This window comes from Lissotriton vulgaris, chromosome 2_1 (genome assembly GCF_964263255.1).
Source record: "Lissotriton vulgaris chromosome 2_1, aLisVul1.2, whole genome shotgun sequence".
NCBI lineage: Eukaryota > Metazoa > Chordata > Amphibia > Caudata > Salamandridae > Lissotriton > Lissotriton vulgaris.
Genome location: NC_141687.1, coordinates 1,329,953,883 through 1,329,978,199, shown reverse-complemented (window position 1 = coordinate 1,329,978,199; position 24,317 = coordinate 1,329,953,883). Strand labels below are relative to the sequence as shown.

The following is a 24,317-nucleotide window of genomic DNA, read 5'->3' as shown; positions in this document are numbered from 1 at the left end:
GCGCTCTCTTATAGGCCCCAGAGAAACGCTGTATTTTTGACCCTAAGTGCTCACCTGTTGGCCCCTATGTGCCTCTAGTGACGTGGAGGCCATTAAGTTACTGTTTATGCCTGAGGACATGCTTGCCATTCATTAACTGTTTGGGCCCTGGTTCCGGCGTAGGCCTAAAGACATACTGAGTTCACCTGCGATGGCTTAGCCCTGCAAAGGGGAGTCCAAGGCATAGTAAAATGCTCATTGAGAATGCTTTACTGAATTGCTTATAGAAATGTTCACTTTAATTAACAGAAATGTTTTACTAGTCTAAAGCAAGGCCTGTGCTTGCTTAATGAGACGTTGCTCTCTAGCAATGAGTAATGTTCTATTTATAAGTTACTTAATGAAATGCCTATGCCTGATTCCTTCCCTGTAATGTTTACTCCTGATTAGGGGGATGTTACCTATGATTGGGGAAGAGTTTTGAAGTGGTTATTCCTGCTTGGAACCAGGATTATTCTGAACTATAGAAGTTTTATTACACCCCTGCCCCAGTGTTATAACCTCTACTTATTTACAGGATTACTCTTGGGTGCTGAAAGGTTTATGCCTGCTTAATGTAGGAATTAGAATGTTGATTCTGGTCTGGGGTGGAAACGCCAACAGCTGCATAATGAACTGTGTCTGCTGACTAATGAAACATTTATTCATGTTGGTTGAAAGGTGGAGCACATGCCCACAGTTATGGAGTGAGGTGCTCCTTGCTTTAAAGAAATGTTTACATTTACTAAAAGGCTTTACATGCATAAACCAAGTCTTCTAAGCTCAGGCTTGCCTGTTAAAAATGGTTATCTCTGCCTTGAAGAGTTGTTAACTGTTGATTGCTGAGTAGGGGAACATTAATGCTATAAGGATATAGTTACACTGCCTAATGAGATGTTTTATCCGCAGTGGCGTGTTTTTATTCCTGCCATAGGAGTTTCATTCCTGCCTAAGGAAATGGTTAATGAAATGTTTTACCCTCAGTGAAGTGTTTTACTTCTGCTAAACTGATTATCTCTATTGCAGGAAATGTTTTACCTGTAAGCTCCTGATTAATAGGGGGAAGGCCCTGCCTGTTCAGGCATCAGGTAATGGGATGGTGTGTGATGCCTAAAGAAATACTTTATGCCTAATGAAAGGTGTTGTCCTCATTTGAGGCAATGTTTACTCCTGCCCAGGGAAGGGTCTCATACCCCTGCTATACCAGAGATCTACTTACACCTGCTCAATGTAGGGATTTCTACTTCCCTAATGGAATGTTGGTGTAGCCCTGATACAGTTAAACCTGCACAAGGGGATGGTTACCTAGATTGCAATGTTTTCTCCTAGTTAGTGCTGGCTAATGCAATGGTTAGCTGGGCCCAATGAGAAGTTCTCCCAAAGGGATGCCCAACCTTGTTATATGGAATAATTATTCTTAATGAAATGTTTAATTCCTATTACAGGAGGAGAGTTACGTCCACATACTTTTGTGGCAAATGAAATGTTTCATATTTAAGGAAATGTTTGAACTACACTTAACAAATTGTTTATTCCTACAGCAGGGAGATGTTTCTGTTATGGAACTGTCCCTTTGTTTACCTGAGGAAATGGATATTGATGCTTAATGCAGTGTTGTTCTTATGACTTTGAGATGTATTCCTTTCAGGTACTGACCAAGAAGCAAGGCGTAGGTCGGCCTGTGTCCCACTAAAAATGTATTTAACTATTTATTGATCCAATATTTAATATTTATTGCAGAACGGATATTTATTCATCCAATATTGATTGCAAGTCTTGAGACACATGTATTTTAAATGAATTTATGATTTCCCTGATCCTGCTCTATCTACCTGATTATTTATCTTAATACAAATCACTTGTTTTTATACAAGCTCTGGAGTGGAGTCATTTATTGCGTGCCCAGGTTTCTGTCTCAGTGTGAGTGTGTGCTGCATGATCGCTTAACACATGTGCTTTCGGATGCCTACCCGCTCGTGCCATGCTACCCTAGGGGACTGGTGACCCCAGTTCCAACACGCAGACTATGCAGGACTGATGTCCCGCACAAAAGTAGGTCTTCAGAGGGTGCTCGATAGTTTCTCTCATTTTATGAAAGACCTTGGCTTAAGAGTAAACTCCTCCAAGACCTTCATTATGCGTTGCTGCTATTGTATTAAGAAATGTAAAGATATGTTTGTGACAGGACAGAAGATTGGAGTAACTAAAAGGTTCTCATATTTGGGAATCCTCTTTCCTCATAATGACACTTGGGCACAAGCAGTTGCAGCGAAATAATTGGTACTCCTAAGAACAACATCTGCCCTCACTAACTTTGCTAGGAAATTGGGAATAAGACCACCTGAGGAGCTCATTAAAATTTATAGGGCAAAGTGTGTTTCATCAGTAGTGTATGGTGCAGGGGTCTGGGGGTTCACTGATCTGCTGCCTATCCAACACATAGAAAATTCCATCTTAAGATACATTTTATCTGTTCCAAATAGCACTTCATCATGCATATGCCATGCGGAGTTGGGACTTCCCTTCATATCCGATTTAATAAAGCTCGAGCCTGTGCTTTTACGGTACAGGCTCTGGACCAAAGAAGAGGCAAAGTTAAACAGACATTTTATCAGATACCTTGAAACTGGAAGGGGCCCTAAAGATCCCATGAATAACATACGTACGCAATTTTTTAAAAGATCTTGGCCGTATAGACTCTTTTACTAATACCAGAACTATTCGGACAATAACAAGGAAAGAACTAAGAAAAGAGGGCCTTCTGCTGTTGGACACTATTAGAATGTCATCTGAGATATTGAAACCTACAGTCCTGTATAACCAGTTGATTTTAACTACTTTTAATATTCAACCCTATTTAACTTTTGTACCAGTAGTTTATAATAGGTTTTTATTACCTAGATTTAGGTTGGGGCTATTTCATAGACGAGTCACTTTACCTATAATGAATGACTGGTTCTGAAACCTTCAACTCTGCTCTTGTGATAACTCCAACCAATCTACGATTCACGTGGTTTCTTTTGTAAATTTTATAACCATGCAAGGAGAATGTACTTAGTACCAGTATTAAAATTGTTTGGGCTCCGTCAATGCCGACTTGCTCTACTTGCACTACAACATCTAGATAACGAGCACAGTGATTTTAGGATAGTAATCTTTCTGAAGGAAGTTCTGAGTCAAAGGAAACGTATGCTTATTTAATCGATTCTAATTGGACGAGGGATTCTGCTAATTTAATACTGTTTTAACCTTGCAATGTACTGTAGATTATGTTTATATTTTTATGATACTTTTTAAACTTATGAATTGATTGATGTGTTTTATGCTTTTATGTGCTTTTATGACTGTCTGACATAGCAATCGAATAAAGCTTTCTTTGACTTGACTTTCAAGTGACCATCGACATACACACTAGAACAGGGCGCTCATCATTTAAAGTCAAGTACAAGAGGTTGCATGAGATTCACACAGGCAGCTAATGAAGAGACTCTATACCAGGGGTCTCCAAACCGGTCCTGGAGGGCCGGATCCATGCCAGAATTTTTGGATATCCCCATTGAGATACATGTAGTAATTGTAAAAATCTGGCATGGATCCGGCCCTCCAGGACCGGTTTGGAGACCCCTGCTCTATACCATATTGGCGCTGGTCTTATTTCACTACCTCACACACAAGACACTAGCAATCTGTCCTAACCAAAATGAGTAAATTACTGAAGCCAGCAGAGAGAACAAACCTATGGCTGAAGCAGGTATGTACTGCTGCTACAATCAGAATGGGGCTTCAATACTGATTTTCCAAATTGGAAGTGCCTTAATTTAAAAGACCAGAGTGAGAGCTGACTGAAAATAGGAATTGTTCTAATGGTCTGTAGAGAGCATCCACTGATCAAACTAAAATATTACACATGTCCTGAGGCTGTTCGACTTTTGACAACTTGATTGTAACTAGGCTTGAGTCAAGTCATAACAGCATATTTTACATTATGGTTCCATGTATTTGTTCCCATTTGAACAAATTTTATTCGAAATACCTGTGGATTGTATTACGTCTGAATAATATCCTCTCTGGAATTTACTGACATGTATTTTCGTTTCGCTAGCTAATCTTTCCTTTTTCTATTTATAGAATCAGTACACAGGAAGACCGTTGTAATCTATGACACTTTCCATTGCACCTTTTGTCCTCCACTTGCCAGAGTATGCTGCTTTCTTTCAGTTGATTTGCATTCAAAATCATAATTTCCATTAAATCTTAATGTCCTGTCGTGCTGCAATGTTGGGGTTGCTGTTTTTGTGCATTTTTAGGTCTTCCTGTCCCACTTCCCTAACCTGTCAGATGCCTGCCTTTCAAATTTCACTGCATACCACAGTGATAAACAGTCTGCTGCTCCCAAATGCAATTGTCAATCTACCTCTGCTCAAACAGCTTTACATACTTGGGGCCCGATGTAGGTAAATCCCATTTACCGAATTTGAAATACCGCCTTTTACCGATTCGGTATTTCAAAATCGGTAAATGGGATGTAGGTCCCAACATCTGGAATCGTTACCGATTCCTTACAAATTCGGTATTTACCGATTCGGTAAATACCGCTTCGGTATTTGCTATTAAATCCTATGGGCCTTTGAAGCCCATAGGATTAAAGTCAAATACCGAATCGGTATTTACCGAATCGGTAAATACCGAATTTGGCAAGGGTGCAGGGGGTGTCACTTTGACACCCCCTAGCACCCCCAAAACGGGCATGTGTGCAATGTGGCACACAGACATGCCCTAAGGGCACGTCTGTCTGTCACATGTGTACATGCACAGATGTGCATGTACACAGGAATCAGTATTTTACCATGGATTTGTATTCCATGGTAAAATACCGATTCTGTAAGCCATGTGCTGATGGAACATTGGCTACCTACATTGCATTTTCGGTAATTTTACTGAATCGTTATCATTACCGAATCGGTAAATATTACCGATTCGGTAATGATAACGATTCGGTAAAATTACCGAAAATGTGCCCCTACATCTCGATAGCCCTTTACCGATCGGAAACGGCCGAAAATCGGTATTTTCGCCCGATTCCGATCGGTAAAGGGCTACCTTCATCGGGCCCATAGTCATTAAAAGCAGAATTTAAAGAACCACAGCAGCTCCCACGATTAGCCAATCCAGAAATAGAGAAGGTCCCGATTTTACAGGATTTTACATTTTAAAGTGAAGTATCAATAACAGGACCAGGAGTTGTTCCCGTGACTGGCTGCATCAGTTTCGGTCAGGGGCCTAAAACCAGACTGAGTGTTTAAAGGTATTGACTATTTAAAAAGCAGCAAAATTGACTCATCACAACTTTTTCCACGACGCTTTAGAAAGTTACGTTACAAAAACCTTTACTTGTAATGACGAGTGTACATCATTTTGTATTCCATTGTGGAGCCTGTGCTAATGAAACACAACAGATTAAGCAGCTTAGGTTTTGGGTGGTGACCAAACATGTACCTAACTCATTCCTAAAGTTAAGCAATCCTTGATTGAGCTTGAAGTGCGTCATCTTTTTAGGTTACTATGTAAAACACTCCTGCAGACCTGCATTACTTGAGAACTCTATCTACACTTGCAGTAATCCCACGTCAGTTGACTCAAAGTTCTGAACAGCATATATAGTACACAGTTATTTTAAGGGAAATTGAGATTTCCAAATCATTTGGCTTGGGTTGAGGGGCCAAGGTTATGTCCTTGCCCCAGTTTTTTCCTGTAATATGTAAATGGTATGGATAATGTCTTGATTTAAAATATTGTGATATGGTCATTAGGTGCAGGGCTATCCCCATGTTAACATACGCTGATGACGTCCTATTAGCCGCACCACCCAAAGGGCTCAGAACCCTATTGGGATGGCTGTATGTCCTGACTGAATTTCTACGTTAACCCAACGAAAAGCTTTCTTTAAGTATGTGGACCAGGGAACCTTAAAATGAGATCCCAGAACATACTCGGTAACCTGATAGTGAGAAGCAACTAATTATCTTATCTGGGTGTCGCTTTTGATTCAGGGATACCTGGTACCCATGTACTGTAAAGGACAGGACACTTTTTCTAAACTCCTTGGGTTTCATTTTCAATCGGAACTTGACCACAGGTAAGAAGCCCATTGAGCCTCTTCTAGAACTCTATAGGAGGAAGTGTGTACCTGTGGGACAGATATATGGGGTAGAAACGTGTCAGTGGCCTGGAGGCTAAGGAGAGCAGCGCCTGCAAACAGTTCTTAGGTCTCCCTCTTAGCTGCCCTACTTTTGCTATACATCAGGATCTTGGCTTGGATGAAGTGTAAAATCAGATCAAGTTCTGTTGTGCACTCTTTGAGAGACCATTTGTGCTTTTTCAGTCTCTGTAAGTCGAACCACAAGTGCCCCAACTTCTCGAGGAATATAATTGTTAAAGTACAGAGGAACATGTTTTTACTACTACTGCCATCTGGAAGATTACTTACAGCTTTCCACATACCCATGATGAAGAATCTTTGTAAGAAAATATTGAGTGGAAGGGCCAAGAGGGGTGACCCAGCCCAGCCTCTTCTGGGTGGTGTTTAATTTGGAGCAACTCCCATGCTTTGTTTAGTAGGGCGGTGATTGAGGACTGTTTATCCTGTGAAATGAGCCATCATATCCACTGGGTGAATTATATGAAGCGAATGTGTTAAATTCTGGGTAGACAAACTTTTTTTTCCAAGCCCCCAATCGTCCTATAAAGAGACATGACTTGGATCAGAAGGTCTTATCTGGACAGGAGGCAGTATAGCTGTCCAAGGTCCAGAATCTGGAATCTATTTTAATCCAAACCATCCCTGTCCTGGAGCCATTTCTAGACTTTCTGTCTAACACATGGGAAAGGACTCTTAACCAGATTTAGAATGGGGATCATTAGGTATTTTTCCCTTGGGCAGTGTGATCATTCGCCAATTCTTGTATGTTCATGTGATGAAAAATCCTCCCCAAGGGCTCCTTGAGCTTTGCTTTTTTTGTGTGTGTTTTATTGTTGTTTTACCATGCCCTTCCTAATCCCGGTACTGAGGGGATCAGGTCTGTCCAGTTGCAGGTCTGATTTAGTGTATTTGCAATTGTTTAGTACACCAGAGATATGCTATAGTGTTTGTTCCCTTGTATAAAAATATGCCCTTCATATGAGGAAGTCCATGCTCTTTTGAATGAGGGTGGCAGGGTCAATTTTTAATGCATCGTTTATTTTTTACAGTGAAAAGTTTGACTAGATATCCAGAATCCTCAGCCTTCTAATGCCATTATGGGTGGGTTTTGCAATTTATTTTGTAAAACCATGAATTCTACTTGCCTTCATGAGCATTATTTAATGTACAAATAAAGCCATTTCATTTGATACTGCTGTTCTGTAGTCTTTATGATCATCACACTTTTCTTTAAACTCTTTTTCATCAGCATTGGCAATTAGGTAAGAATCGATAAGCGTGGCCGAAGTGTTTTCCAGCGAATTTAGAGCAAGGTCTGTTTCGACATTCTGCACTCTCCTAAAACAGAGAATCACATAGGTTGACTGGGCATAGTATATTAGGTTGGCAAAGTCCATTCTAGACATAACTACTGACGTCACTGTTAGCACATCAACGCCACAGCAAGGTATTAAAAAAATCTGTCTGTGTTCAGCTGGAAACAAAACTTGTTTGAGCCATCACCATTTGGTGTATTGGTGATGTTAGGTTAATCACCCAATTCCTCTAGCAAAGTTTGTTGTATTTATGAAGACTGTGGGATGTTCTTCTGCAAAAACAATGGCATGAATTTGAATTCCATCTGTAATCTGGATTGTTGTTGTCAATTAGCTTTAATATATATCAGAGTGTCACTACCCACTCATAAAACAAAACCCAACTAAAAGGGGCATTCATTTATATCAAATTCATAATCTTTCCAGTTTTGACCTTGTGCGTAATACATAAAACTAGGGTAAGGTAAATCGAACCTTTAAAAAAATACATAATTACTGTTCCAAGTTTTTGGGGAGAATAATCTGCAAACATAAGCACTTCTCTCTGATAATATTGGTCTTGGATCCTTAACACAAGAATAGAAATATTCAAAGCTTGTCAATCTCTGATCAAACCAATGATAAAGGAGCCTTTTCTGTCGAACAACTATAAGCTCCTTCCTGCCTGACAACCTATTCTGTCATGTCACAGGTTTTTGTGACCAGAAGTGTACACGTCTCTAATTATTATTATTATTATTATTATATTTCTTATATAGCGCCAGAATCGACCCCCGAAGGGGTATCTCCGCGCTTGCCTTGGGAACCCGTCCTGGTTTTTCCCTGTGAGATAGCCCCTACAGGGCATCCCCAAGATGAAAGCAAGGCATCCCGCCGCGGGGGGGGCGTTGTGGAGATTAAGCAAGCTTAATGCCCAGAGTTGCAGGGTGTGAACCCATGATTAGGTCAGGCACCGAAGCGAGAATTATCGAGTCCATGGACATTTGAGCTCAACACCCTGCCGCGTCGGGAATTGAACCCTGGTCCCGGGTCTGACCTCTGCTTCAGGGTCTGCCTGCTCTAACCAGTGAGCCACACTTCTCCACAACATTTGAGACTCTACACATTCCAGCAGATGTACTCTATAATGGAGACTGCATGCTAGTACGTAGCGGTTTTCCTCATACTATTCCTTCCAGTTCTGTGATTCTAAATCAGTGAGTTCAGTTACCTCAACAGCATTCTTCTCAGCCCCACACAAATATTTCACTTATTTCTCTGCAATTGCCATGTTTGCTTGACAGCAGTTGTTCTTCTTATCATACTTCTGACAGTTTCCAATTCTCTTCATTCAAGTGTATTTCAGTTTACACCCATTTTGTTTCCTTGCCTGCTTTGCCTCAATATGCACTTAAGTTCTCAAGTGTTTGCTTACTTGTGTTATACTTACAATGTAATCATGCAGCCTGCTAATGGCACATCGTTTGAATCTTGTACTTCCCTGGTATACTTACTAGACCAATGTTTGCTATTTTCCGAAATTTGTGAAAATATAGCATACTTACTAGACCAATGTCTGTTCTCTTACAAAACTATTGAATGGACAGGGAGTTATTATAGTTAGGGAACGGTCACCAAAAAATCTTTAACCATTTGTAATGTTTTTTAAAAATCTTCTAGATTTAGATGTTTAATAAAGAGTTGCACTTGAGTTCCGATGGAGGTTGGGGGCATGAAGAAGAGGGAGCACTGAGCAAGAATTTGAACTGCACACACAAATAATTATGGAAAAAAACAAATCACTTAAATGTATTTAAATGAGATGCTTGAATAATGTGGTCTTATTAAATGGAAATTCTTAAAAAGAGTAGAACACATGTATGTTCAAATACAACATCAGCTTGTTAAAACTAATTTTATTCTGCCTGAGAAAATCTAAATCTTAACTGAAAAACAGATCACTTTTGAATAGGTATTATCCACATGTATTATCCACAGAGATGCTGAAGTACCACTCCTTAGACTCATACGCTTGTGAGCGAGACAACAGTGCCGGCCTTAGCAAGGGAGATTAATTGGCAAATTGTCTTGTGTTTTACACTGTTTGCAACGCAAGTGACCAATCTTCTAATTGCAGTATTCAGTACAGTTGGCGGTCAAAGTATGACAGGTGCTTTACTCTCTATTTTAATGTCAAAATAAAGGCTATATCATCCAAGTATGAGTAAGTAGTTTTAATGGAACTAGTAGTTTAACTAGTTTTAATAAATATAGATAAAACATATAACTAGTTTACTAAGGCACTAAGAGAACATATTGGTAAAAGTAATACAATTCTATAATCTTTTTTTTTTTTACAATTCTATAATCTAGTCCTGACAGATGGATTAATAAATCATTTAAACAAATTACAATACTAGATAATACCCGAAGACAAACCATTTTGCAAATATGATTTTAATGCGTCATATTCAAGATGCATCTATACTTTATCACTCATTACGTTTATATGTCCCTGACTTTGTATGGTATGACTGAAGGTAGGTTCAACTATAGAGCTCAAACCTTTTTGGGGGGATTGTTTATTCAATGCTGAATGATTTTAATTACATAACTGAAGTTCCCTTTTTCACAATGCATTTTGGCATTTGTCCTCTTAACTTCATCTACAGACACTTGCCTAAAACTTTCCAGCAATCTATGCACCTTCTTAAAAAACACAATACCAGTGTGTTAATACTTTCCCCTTCTCAGTAGCAAATTTGTGTGCATCTTTAGTGCTATTTTTAAAATGTGTACTCTAAGAAGCAGAACAATTCCCTTTCTTATGCTGTTTCCTAGTGCACTCTCTTACTCATTTAGGATCGAACATTCCATGCACCTCTCCATTCCTTTTCAAAAACTTTCCTTTTCCAACAACTGTCTTAAAGTTCATCTTACTTGTTCATATTCTCATTTTTAAATGTCCTGCTTAAATGAGATTAATAGAGAGATAAAAAAGATAACTATCTAGCTTAGAGATAATCAAAACCAGTTGTCATATGAGGCTCTTGCTTCCAATAAGAACAAGGTCTCTTGCACTGCAAAAGTTCTACTTTATGTTTCCACAGTGCACAATTTGAAGCACACAATGAAACATTTTTCTTTTCTAATTTAATCTTAACTGCACAATTATGTGTGCCATCTTTTTCCATAAATTTAATAACATTTGTAACTAAGGATTTTTAATTTTACATGAACTCCGTCTTCAACAAGGAACCGGGCTTAGGAAAACAAGTACTTGTTGATGTTTTATAAATGTGTGTTATATGGCATGTGTTCAAAAGTAAAATAAAATAAATCTAGTTCTCTAGAACAAGAAGAGAATCATAAATAATTATTGGATGCATCTGCACTAAATTTAACACAATTTAGCGGGGGCTGCTAGGTTTGATGAACATTCTTTGTATTAAACCATATGGCAATAGTTCAATCCAGATACTGAAAAAATATGGACAACACATATTTTAAACATTATTCTTTCAAATCCATTTCCAAACTCCTGCATTGTTTACATTAATGCCTTCTTTCTAGTAAAACAATATTTCTCTAAGATGAAGCAGCATTTTTAGCATGTGCCCTAATTGTTTCAGGTTTAGAAATGTTCTAATTGCTATTTCAACCATGTCACACTATCACTCTTCAGCTTTTTTCAAACACCGACGTCTTTCAGTTGCTGGTAAGGTTGAAGAGTTGCATAACAAGGCAGTGCTACGTGCTGCATCATTGCCCAAATGCAGGCATTGACACCATTGCCCAAATGCAGGTCAACCAAGGATGAATTGGTAAAAAAAAAATATCAAACCTGAAGGTATAGTGGAAGGAGACAAAATGAAGAATCAACAATGGTGTCATGACTGACAGGACAGACAACCATGCAACATTTCATGCAGGTAACCGGTGAGTACGCATGAAAACCAGATACTGAGATACACTCTGTGGGACAAGTACTAGACCAGGTACGAGTACAGGGCAGAAGACAGACACCCCGAGTACAGATATAAACGGCTTACCATCAGGTTTAGAAGTAGTACCATCTAATAGCAAAGTGTAAAAAAAAAAAAGCAAGGAGAGGGCGGATAGTGAAAAGTTAGTAGAATCGAAAGGTGAGCAGTAGATACATTTGCAAGAAAAATAAAAGATCTTCACACAATGGAAAGTGATAAAAGAAACTTCGGGAACATAGCAAATAAAAATCTAAAGCACCCGAGTACAACCAGCAGGCTCTAGGTGATCTTTACAAGCAATTCAATCTCCCTCCTGTGACTAAGGCAGACATTATATTCTTCACTCATTTCTTATCAGATTACACCAATTCTTGGGTGCAGACATTTCGTTTCTAGCACTGCATTAGCAATGTGTCAAACTGCTTAAGTAAAGTATAAAAGAGATGGGGCTAATGCAAATATAAAGAACGTGCAGGAATAAGAAGCTGGGCATGAACTAATACATGAGATTCTTCCTCAACAAGGAAAAGAAGCAAACAGACGGTAGGGAAGAATCAGAAAGGTAACCAATGGGCCGGAGAACGGCCATGGTACTCACTACTTGATACATAGTGCCTGTTCCTTAAATAACTATTTCCATACACTTAAAAATCAACCATCATATGGTAGTTTGGAATAAAGTGGTCAATGAATTCAGGACAAATAGGAAAGAGAGATGAGTGGAAGGAACCGCAAACACATGGTAAAATGGATCAGGGACTCAAAAGGTTTCCCCTGACATCTGTTGGGACCTGCGGGTAAAACCTACGGCTCTTAGCTAGGTGAACTTCAAAATGGCTAAAAATGTAATATAACGCATTATGTTCCAACCAGCTATCATCATTATAGGTGATTTCTTTTGTCAAGTCAAGGCTCTCATCTTACACAGGGACATTACTGATGGCAACCTTTGTAAAAACTATTTAATGTTTCTCAGAATGGAAAACAATGCTGCAGTTTTCTGTTAAAGCCTAGATCTGTCCCTTGCCACAAATCGAATACAAATCATTAACATCATTCTTTCTTTGCCCATTTCTAATTTTTCATGATTAAAACTCTCTCAGCTTGGTTACCATAGTTACTGAACATCAAAACACATTGAAGTATCTAAAACAGTATACAATTTAAATGCACTCCTTTCAATTAATGTATGCGTAACCAACAAGAAAGAAAGAAAGTTAGATCTCAATTTCGTTTTCATTAGCACGTCAAATGAGCAAGGTAAAAGGACGGTCGGCAACCTCATAAGGCAGATGATGAAGCAGGGAAACACATATATAAGGCATGCATTTACCTAGAGATGCGTAGGATCCCGGAGGCAGTGCTGCAGCAGAACTGAAGGGAGCGGATGTTCCAGGAGCAGTCACTTTAGACTTGGCAGTGGCTGCTGCATTGACATCGATGTCGCTGCGAGATCGCTGCAGAGATCCAGGGTTTGACACAGATTTTGTACTAACAGTAGAGGCTGAAATTGGAGGTGGAAGAAGACAAAATAGTTCTTAAAATATCAGTGTCTCATTCAGTAAAAGTCCACTTCTGACCTGTTCCCGGACATTGAGTGTGGCAATTTTAACTGGTAACAATGGATAGTCCATGGTCCAAAGCGGCAGACAATTTAATCCTTTAAGACAAAAATAATCTTTTAAGACAGTCTTTGTTAGAAAAGGAAGAGGATTTTAGACTGCTTCTTTTTCTTAAGATGTAAAGCAATCCCTCTGAAAAAATTCAAGTCCAAGCGCTATCCTCATATTTTAAAATGAAGATCTTTAGCAATGGATTAAACACTTGACTTCCCTCATCAAAAACAACACAAAAGAAAGATTATGCAAGAGATGTATAAAAGTAGTCTTAATACCACGTTCAGAATCAGATTTGAACACAATAGCACTCTTAGGTATTTTCTTTAATTATTAGCCTAGATCTGTTAGGTAGAGTCTACTAAACAACAAGAAATGGTCCAAAAGCTACCCAACATAAACATCCAAGTATTTATGTAGCCGTTTGCTACAATGGCTAAAGACTTCCAAAAAGGTTAAATGGCTCAAACATCTCGAATAATCATCCAAAAAGTATTCACATACAATGAAATATATGGAGCCAAAGGTAAACCGAGGGAGGTTACAACAAATTTCACTCTTTGACACTGTATGCCCACTCACTTTCACCATTAAACTCACTGGGAATTACATTCTGGAATGACATCTGCACTGAAAAGGTGAACTTGTGCCTTGTGATCAGAGCTCTCTTTCTATGTTAAGAAAGGGGCTTCCTTGATTAGAGCACACCTAATTACTCAACATGACTCATGCCTGCATTACCGTCTCCTACACAGGAACGGAACCATACTTTTCAAGATCTCTGTGCTTTGGTTTCCAGCACCATTGGCACGCTGAATGGTCCACGCATGCTGCAACGCCACCCTGGAATCGACCAGGATGGAAATTGCTTTCCCATGTTTTTGTGGTACTCGCCTGAATCCAAGCAGGCCCACTCCTTCAATTAACTTATCGCTTCGGTCTATACAATTGTTAATTGGCGCTCGCACTTTTATCGCTTGGATCTCAATAATTGCGAGCAACCCTGACCATTTGGAGTTCTATGCAGCACTCATAATTAGTAAGCAACCTGGTCCTGAAGATGACCTGAATTACTTCCCAGGTCGAAACACAATCAACCCCCAATGCAACTGTTGGTGCAACTTTGGTGGTTCTTTGAAAATACTTCTCTTATTCAAACTCTGAGTAAAATACGTCGGAACCACCACTAAGTCCATTGTATATATTGTCAAACCTTGTTCTCTCCAGCACAGTCTTTCCGCTGTTTGAATTTTTTCACTTGTCACTTGCGCTATTCACCTTGTTTTTCACGGGCACCAATGTGCACAAGTATGTACAGGGTACAGGTTACATGTGCATTCAATGTAAAAAAATGTGTTCTCTCCTTTCCTCTTATATCGCTGTTTTTGCTGAAATACAGACAGCTCATTGCATTTATTGGCCAAAAACCATTAATGTCTCCGTGTCTCCTTTCTTATGCCAAGTTTGTGCATGCCATTAATAATTGCTCTTGTAATAATACCTATAGAGACACTGTTGCATGTTACATATATTTCTGCGTGTAACAAGAGGGAGAGAGAGGACTAGTTAGCTAGTCCCAGTCCCCGAGGGTTTATATGTGATTAAACAAAGAGGACTAGCTTAAGTTGACCAAAGTGTTACAGTACTCAAATTAGTTCTGTCACGAGAACCTTGTTGGTGTATTCATGAAGCCCTCACCCACCAACCTAGTTGGTGGCATGCTTCATCATCGGGCCCACCCAGTGACACCCAGTATGTCCCGGGTGTGCTACGACGCCTGATTACAGCGGAGCTGGTATATTGCTGAGAGTGCAGTGAAGTGGGGTGAGTTGTGATTTAAAACGGCTTGGTGGTGGTCCCAGTACCCGAGGGTAAATTAAATTTTAATAACTGGGCCGTCACCAGCGGTTAAAAGTAAGGCTACAGGACGCGTGAGGGTGGCGAGTTACTGCCCCCTGCGTCCTTCAGATGGTCGACATGTTTCAGCCAGTGCCTTAGAGTACTCTGGCTTTCCTCAGGACCGTTTTTTAAAAAGGTGTGGTGAAATAAAACAGACTTAGTGTTGTGGTACAGACTATGTGATACCGGAGGACGACGGCGGGACAACAGGTACAAGGCAGGCACTGACCAGAAAGACTGGTCATCCCCTTACCGCTTCCCTCCAGGAAGCCTTGGCTAATAACCCAAAGCGTATGCATGAGAAGGGAATCCCCCTCTCACATATAGAAAAACGCCTTAGTGAGTGTATCACATAGTCTGTTCCACAACACTAAGTCTGTTTTATTTCACCACACCTTTTTAAAAAACGGTCCTGAGGAAAGCCAGAATACTCTAACTTTCTTCTGTACTCCCAGTTACTCTTTTAAGAAGCCAGGCATAGCTCAACTCATAACTCTTATTTCAGAAGCAGAACTATCCAAGTTCTATTGTTGTTTAATGGAATTTTAGTTCTTTAAACAGATACAATGCATTGACTATCCATACTTATGGTAATAACAGTTTTTTAAGTTTATCAGTTATATGAGATAATCCCAATTATGTGATTGATAGTTTGCTGACGTGGCTGAGGTTATACAAAGGAGAGTTACAAAAGGAACATAATTCGACTCAAAATGGTAATTTTACTCAAAGAGGTATTGTAAGCAAAGACAAATATTCATAGGGAATGAGTTTAGTTGGCAAAGGAGAACTTTCTAACCACACAACGAATTAAGATTCATTGCTAACCGAGCCTCTCCCTTTAGGCAAAGATACAAGAACAGAGAGGTACAAAAAGATTTACCCTTCAACCGAAACTATGAATAAAAGTCAAATGTGGCTACTGTTATCAATTGATTAGCAGGTGGGGCAAGGGGAAATGGGAATTAGGAGGGAAAACAAGTTTATCTTTGCTATCTCTAATTTTCATGGGGGATTTTGAGCTGTTAGCAATACTGCCACGAGCAAGCCTTTGCAAGTGCAATTTGACATATTACAACTCATTCAAACAAAACAAACTAAAGTGCATTTAAAATATAGGTAGTATGTGCAATCGTAGTAGCAATGGTTTTCAGGCGCATGGTCTTAAATCTAGTGTCACAGATTACATTTTCATATTATTTGACTGATTAAAGCCAAAGAGAGCAAATTGCATTCAAAGAGATTCAGGATGTATGTACAATCGTAATAATTACATTTTTAATGGCATCATCTTAGGCCTGACATCACAGTAGCAAGCAGACTTAATTTAACTCATTGAGACCATATAGTCTAAAATACTATAGGAGGAATACAAATGTGTGAGCAATCATTTTAATGTGAGCTTATAGTATGTCACCTTATTGTCCGACATCATACTACAGGCGTTCTTAACTGTGTCCTCTTTTGCCTTGCCTCTCAGGTGAGAGATTATAAGCAAAGTCCATAGGAATCGTATGTGTGTAGACATAGTAGACGGCCTCCTTACATAAGTAAATTCCTTGCCGTAAAAATGTTGCCCGTAATAGGAGCAACCTCTGTGGCAACAATTCGAGGCAACAACACAGTAGATGGATCACGGACTTCCATTGTCGTAGTACATAGTCTGCACTGCTCTGGGACTAATGGTTGTGTTTTCCATTGTGTTTTAAACTCACAATGTTTTAGAAGAAAAACCCTGGCTGTTTACAGGAAAGCCCATACAAAAAAAATGAAAGCCACCCTTTTACACTCATATATTCATTATCCATATATGGAAAATGTTGTTCATAGTAGGGTGTCCCACATTAGAAGAACCCAGAACTAATATACTTGACTTGCATTTTGGGATCAGGGGTGGAGGACAACATCTGGAGGAAACAGAGCAGCAAGGGAAACAAGTAGAAAGCATGACTAAGGCTTGCCTAAAACAGAATCTAGAAGGGTTGCAATATTAGAAGAAAATCCCTGGACTGCATACAGGAAAGCTTCACACAAAAACACTATCTTTCACTTATGCTATCTTTATGTATTATTTTAGATGGGTTGCATATTAGCAAACGCAACAATGGCTTTGATATTTCTCTGGGCAAATTTGAAGCCCTCCAAAGGTAAGACGAGTAGAGCTATCATGGGATAGCGAAAGAACCTGAAACATTCAAATACATGTACCCTTGATCTAGTGGACCAAAGACTGCAACTTTAGGGACAACATGGCATCTGCACCATTACCTGGAACAAGAAGCCTCTTGATTGTAGGATGTGGAATAGTTTGCACAATACCTAATGCAGCAGAGTATGTGCAGTTTTTCAATTAAACAAAGATGAAAATACGATAAAGGGGAAAATAAATCCTTGGAAGAACCGTCAGAATAGCAAAGCTCCCTAAAAAGTAAAATCCTTCTCAAGATCTGTAGGGACTATTTATTTTACTGTTGGATATTTGACAGTCTAGCATATAGGCATTTCAAGATTGAGATGAACTTCCCATGCTATAAAGATGCTGTAAGTACAACCTCATAAGAATCTAGAAGAGGTCTTGTTTATTGGAACTGAAGTAGAAAGTACATTGCTTCATTCAAGATGACACATTCCTCACATGTTGAAGATGATTTGCCTAACCTGATTAAATCTTTGCATAAACTGTGTTCTTGTCATGTAAAACAGATAGATACATGCACAAATGTCAAGTTTGGAGCAGAAAGAAGTAAACATTAAGAGGAAAAAAAAACATTTACCACAACTATCGTCATGGAACAGGATCCTCAGTCAGAGATTTTGGACAAATCGCAAATATTTGACAGAAATTTTATAAAATACTATCACTATGTCTGCTTGGAGTTACACTTTGTAAACAAGGAGAGGGGCTCACTGAGTCCAAAGGGACAGAGCACCACAAAAACTGTATAGTTATAAAGATTCTCTTTGAACCTTTTCTACATAATCATTCTGATTTAACTAGAAAAGTTTATTTTTATCAAGCATCCAGTTTCACACCAATCAACCCAATTTTACACACAATTGGAACCACTCAACTCAAGATATGAAAGTACTTATAATCAAAATGTAATACTTCAATTATAAAAATCACAAAGATAAATCACAGCATAAAAATGCATAATAAAAATACATCAAAAAGTAACATTGTTCCCAAATGGGCCATTAAAACACTTTAAAAAGTTCATGACTAATACAGTAAATGTATCATCTCTAAAAGGAATCAACACATGGAAAGGAAATAAGAAAGGCAATATAAATATGCCTTTAAAGCATTAATTTGAAACTTATGTTGACAGGACTTAGCAGAGAACAACTTTCCCTGGCTTCTGTAGCTCCCGTCCCATATCAAATGTAACAAGGTTCTCTGCGTCGACGCGTTTCGGTGGTTGTAAACAAATAGTGCCACCTTCTTCAGGACTAATAATTTTCCTTCCTTATTCAAATTCAATTAATGTACCTTCACTCGTATTGCAATTTTTTATGAGGGCAGACACCTATTTCTTCAATGGTAGGTATATCAATGGTTAAGTATCCCTAAAATTCAATAAGCTGCAGTCTTAACTCACAACTTCACGTCAGAGTTAGCGTAACAGATCCCTGTATGGGGAAATGCCGGATCCTCTCTTGGGGTACCTTGTGATTACTATGAAGTCTTTTATTGAGAAAAGGATGGAACCTTAGATATATGGGGCAAAAAATGTCTTAAATTGTTCTCCTTGCACCGGAGCGCTCTTGGGTAGGCTTTATAGCTCCTTTAACCCCACGTCCTCCGGAGACAGTCCTTCGTGTCAGTTTAGATTGGTAAATTAAATATACTGCTTGGAGTTACAACCTACAATCTTTACCTCAGTCCTGTGTGTGTTTCAGCAAGCTGAAACGTTAATAAACATCTGGCATAGCCATGCGTTATATCAGTTCTTTCAAAAGACACCTAAGAGTTTCTTCATGAAAGATGTTCCGGAAGGAAATTCAAAGTACTGGACGATGTGTGGTGTTAAGCCAATACAGTAACTTGAGCTGAGACCAGCCGAAGCCCACCAGGGAATTCTCTAAGTGAAGCTTACTTAAAGTTCTCAAAGGCACTTTGGACAATACACAGTGTAAGAACCAAAACCTTACATCAAACCATATAGCTGGAAAGCCTAACTTGCCCTCATCAAAACCGGAATGTTTGACCAGAAGGATCGTCAAACAATGCCCCGGGAAGAAAGGTGCTGGGTTACCAAAACCACCACTATTAGCAGAGGAGAAAACCCAGAAAGAGCTCACTAAAATTGAGAAGTGCAAGTAATAGGAAACATTGCAGAAGGAGTACAAAGGAACCAGAGAGTGCGAGAGCACACAAGAATGTTCTATGTTTGTGACTGCTTCAGGGGGCAGGGTGGGAATCTATAATCATCAGTTATGGGGAGAGGCATTGCATTAGCACAGTTAGGCTACACATGGCACAAGGACTTCAAAATGTCATCCATTTTTTTCTGCCTCGACATCTTGTCACTCTAGAGGAAAGGGACAAGATGCACCAGTCAGTTTATGCCTCAAATTCGAGACTGAATGGGCCTTCGTTAAAGGGGGATAATGTTACTTACCCAGTAAGCATCTGTTCTTGGCATTTAGAGCTGTAGAAACAAATGCGTTGCATACTCCTGCCATCTAGTGTTGGGTCTGGATGTTTGCAAGTTGTTTTTCTTTGAAGAAGTGTTTCCAGACACGAGTTACGGTGACTCCTCCTTTCAGTGATAGCGCGTATGGGCATCAACTACATTGTTAGACTGTTTTTCCACAGACAGTGAGAATGGAGTTAGTAAGAATAGAATAGAGATGTCCATGCGTATGTATGCAAAGTGAGAACTGCAACAACTACAGGTACCTGGGTGGGCGGATGTTAAGCTACAGCTCTATATGCAAAGAACAGATGCTTACTGGGTAAGTAACATTATCCATTCGAAGCATGTGAGCTGTAGATCACATGCTTTGCACAGACTATACAGGAATATACTCCCAAAGCGGTGGCTAACCTGTAGTTGTTTGAAACAGTGTTTTAAGTATTGCCTGGCTTACATTAGCTCCTTGCCTTGCTAACACATCTCCACAATAATGCTTGGTGAATGTTTGCGGTGTAGACCATGTTGCTGCCTTACAGAAGTCAGCTAGGGGAATATTCCCTAAGAAGGCCATAGTAGCCCCTACCTTGTGAGTGGAATGTGCTCTAGGGGGTATTAGCAAAGTTCTTTTTGCTTTGACATAACATGTCTGGATACATTTCATAATCCATCTTGCAATGCCTGATTTAGATATGGGATTGCCTTTGTGTGGTGGCGAAAAAGCAACAAACAGCCTATTTGTTTTGCAAAATTATTTTCTTCTTACCAGATAATATAGTAGAGCTCTTCTAATGTCAAGTGTGTGTGTAGAGCTAGTTCTGCTACAGAATCAGGTTGAGGAAAGAACACAGGTAACTCAACTGATTGATTGATATGAAAGGCAGAAACAAGTCCCCTGACCTCTGCCAGGTTACTCCTCTCCTAGGAGAGTAGCCCCCGTCCTGCATTGCATCCCTGCCGCTCCTCCTTGCTTTTTTTTTGGTAATTCCTGCATTCCTCCACTTGGCTTTCCTTTTTTGGCCGCTTTATGATTTCTTTTTAATATTTGTTAGGTTTTCCCATTGCCCTTGCCTGTTCTCGCCGCCATCTTTTCCTGCATTTCTCTGCCCCTAGTGCCCCTGCGGCCCCCACACCGCCGGTTCTCACTACAGCCTTCTAGCTGCATCTCCCTTCCCCCTCCATGTTTAATGGCGGACGCTGCGCACCCGGTGCACCGCTGGTGTGCCTAAGTTAAGCCCGTTTGCACCCGTCCGCAACCAGCACTATGATCCTGGTCCACCAGCGCAACAGCTCCTCGGCCATCCATGAACTCAACACCAGTAAGAATTTCAACTGTCAGCTCTTCTCACCTCTCTACACCCACGGACCCTTCACCTGCCGTCACTGCCACCACTCCACCTTCGCAGAGACCTAGGATCCTCCACCGCCCTTCAGCAACAACTCCATCCCTAAGATGCATCCTCCTCAACATCCTCTCCCTCCACAGACATCCAACGGAAATCTAGGACCTCCTCGACAGCACCTCCCCAGACATCGCCTTCCTCACCGAAACTTGGACGAGCGCCGCCTCCTACCCAGACATCGCAATCGCCATCCCTGAAGGATACAAGTTCACCCGGAAAGATCGCCCCAACCGCCCCGGAGGATGCATCACCATCACCCACAAAGCCAATCTCTGACTGAGCACCTACTCCGACGGGCCCACAGACCTGATGGAACACCTCCATTTCAAGATCCAGACAAACCCATCTTCCACCCTCTGAGGCAGCCTCATCTACAGACCCCCCGGACCGTGCTCCCTTCCCCGATTCCATCACAGACATCACAACACATGCCATCATCTCCACTGATTTCACGCTACTAGGAGACCTCAACTTCCACCTCGCCAACCGCCGGGACCCCAACTCCGCCTCCCTCCTGGAAAACCTCCAAACCATCATACTAAAGCAGATCGTACCCGAACCAACGCACTTAGAGGGGCACACCCTTGATCCCGTCTTCACAGCAGAGAACTCAATCACATTCAGTCACACCTCCAAACTCACATGGGCGGACTACCACTGTGTCCACTTCACCTTCAAATACAACATCTACCGCAGACGCCTGCATCAGCTCCAACGCAGGAATTGGAACAAAATCCCTGACAACCAGCTCACCGCCACTCTCAGCAGCTCCAATCCCACCGCCTCAAACGATGACTCCACCACCGCCGCCCGTACCCTATACAACTGGATCACCGACTGCACCAACATCATCCCCTCCCACCTCAAGAAAGCCTCCAAACCCCATGCCAAGAAAGCAAGCTGGTTTTCCACCGAACTCCTAGACTCCAGACGCACTTGCAGACGACTCGAAAAACTTTGGAGAAGCTCCAAAACCCCTACCGACCTTGACAACTTCAAAACCACTACCACAGCCCACCACAAGCTCATCAGATGCTCCAGGAAGAAAGCGCTTCAGGACAGAATCTCCACCAACGCTCACAACCGCAAGGAACTCTTCGGCATTATCAAAGAGTTCGTCCAACCCCAACAGCATGCCCACAGACATCACTCCCTCCCAGGACCTCTGAGACAGACTCAACGCTTTCTTCTATCACAAAATCAAGACCATCTACGACAATTTCGATGACAACGACCCCCACAAGGATCCGCTCCCCCCATGGCCCCCAGCAGGACACAACCAACACTCGACAGTTGAACTCCCCTCAACATCGAAGACACCCTTTCCGGGCCTCACGGACCCCTGCCCCCAACACATCTACCGCAAAAACACCATCGCCCAAATCCAATGCATCATCAACCGCTCCTTCAAGACTGCCTGCTTCCCAGACGACTGGAAACTTGTAGAGATCAACCCTCTCCTGAAGAAACCTTCCACGGACCCCACTGACCTCAAGAATTTCAGACCGATCTCCCTCCTCCCCTATCCAGGCAAAGTCATGGAGAAAGCGGTCAACAGCCAACTCGCCGCCTTCATCGAAGAGAACATCCTCGACTGAACTCAATCAGGATTCAGGAAGACCCACAGGACGAAACCATACTTCTCGCAGCAACAGACTACAAGCGCACCCTCCTCGACAGAGGAGACCCGTGGCCCTCATCCTCCTCGACACGGTCTCTCACCGCACCCTAGCCCGCAGACTCCACTTAGAGAGAATCCTCGCTTGGATCCTCTCTTTCCTCTATAGGAGAACGCAAACAGTCAGACCCCCCCCCCCCATTCCTCTCAGAACAACCCCAACCACCTGCAGAATCCCACAAGGATCCTCCATCGGCCCGACCCTATTCAAGATCTACATGGCCCCGCTTACATCCATCGCCACAGCACACTGACACAACATCACATCGTACGCAGAAGACTCCCAGCTCATCTTCTCCCTATCCAATGTACCCACCGCCACCAAACGCAGCTTTCAAGACAGACTGGAAGCCGTTGCCAGATGGAAGAAGAACAGCTGCCTCCACCATTCAAATCAAGATACGACACCTGTTGCCCCGCCCCCTTGGACCACACCTGCAACCTCGGAATCATTCTGGACTCCCAACTCAAAATGGACCGCCAGGTCAACGCCATCACCTCCTCCTGCTACCACACCCTCCGCCTTCTCTGCCAGACCTTCAACTGGATCCTCCCCGAACACAGAAAAACTGTCACACCCGCTCTCATGAGTACTTGACTACGGCAACGCACTCTACGTCGGGATCAGCTAGAACCTCGGCCACAAACTCCAGTATGTCCAGAATGCCGCCGAAAGACTAGTCCTTAACCTACTGCGCCATTGCCACATCAGCCAACACCTACGGACGCCTACACTGGCTCCCCCTTGAGAAGAGAATCACCTTCAAGCTTCTCACCCAAGCACACAAGGCCCTCCACAACACCGGACCCGCCAACAACCTGAACCACCGCCTTGAGTTCCATGCTCCCCAGTGCTCCCTCCACTCGGCCCAGCTCTCACTCGCAGTAGTACCTCGGATCAAGAATAGCAGAAAAGGAGGGCGCTCCTTCTCCCTCCTCGTGGCCAAGGCTTGGAACTTCCTCCCTGGCATCGCTTCCCAAGTTCCTAAAGGATCTCAGGACCTCCTGGCTCAGCTGGACCCCCACTACCCCCGCCCCCCACTGCCCCTCCGTCCCTCAGTGCCTTGAGACCGGCTCTGTGTGAGTATCTAGCGCTTTTTCAAACCCCTGATTGATTGAAGAAATGTAGGATTGGTTCGAAGAATCACTCGGTCTTTCTGGAGTTTTGTATAATTAATGCCTGGAGTTCACCAGTTCTCCTTAGTGAAGTTATTGCGATGAGAAAAGTAACCTTCCATGAGAGGAATTGTAATTGACACCTGTGCATTGGTTCAAATGGTGGAACCATTAGCCTTGTAAAAGCTATGTTTAAGTTCCATACTGGTGCAGGTGGGACTCTCGGGGGTATCACTTTTTAATCCTTCCATAAAGGCTTAAATCACTGGTACTCTGAATAGAGATAAGTGTTGTTTGTTTTGTAAGTATGCAGCTACTGCTGCTAGATGTAAGTGAATGGATGTGTAGGCTAGTCTAGATTGCTGTAAATGTAACAGATGATGCTCAGCACAGAAGCATCAAGAGGATTGCTATTGTTACTGTTACAATAGATAACAAACCATTTCAATGTTGCTGCATAACATGCT

At 41.5% G+C, this 24,317-nt stretch overlaps 1 protein-coding gene across 2 annotated transcripts in view; it reads right to left on the bottom strand.

Moving 5' to 3' along the window:
- The window catches only part of CLASP1 (cytoplasmic linker associated protein 1), a 1,635,412-nt gene that overhangs the window by 788,237 nt on the left and 822,858 nt on the right, over positions 1–24,317 (bottom strand). Inside the window, exons 19-20 of one of the 2 annotated variants that reach the window (XM_086957101.1) lie at positions 12,832–13,002; positions 11,565–11,588 (exon numbers count right to left, since the gene is read on the bottom strand). In XM_086957101.1, the coding sequence (XP_086813227.1) occupies positions 11,565–11,588; positions 12,832–13,002 (195 nt within the window). The remainder of the gene's footprint in view (positions 1–11,564; positions 11,589–12,831; positions 13,003–24,317) is intronic. The other variant, XM_086957100.1, reaches the window with a different exon arrangement.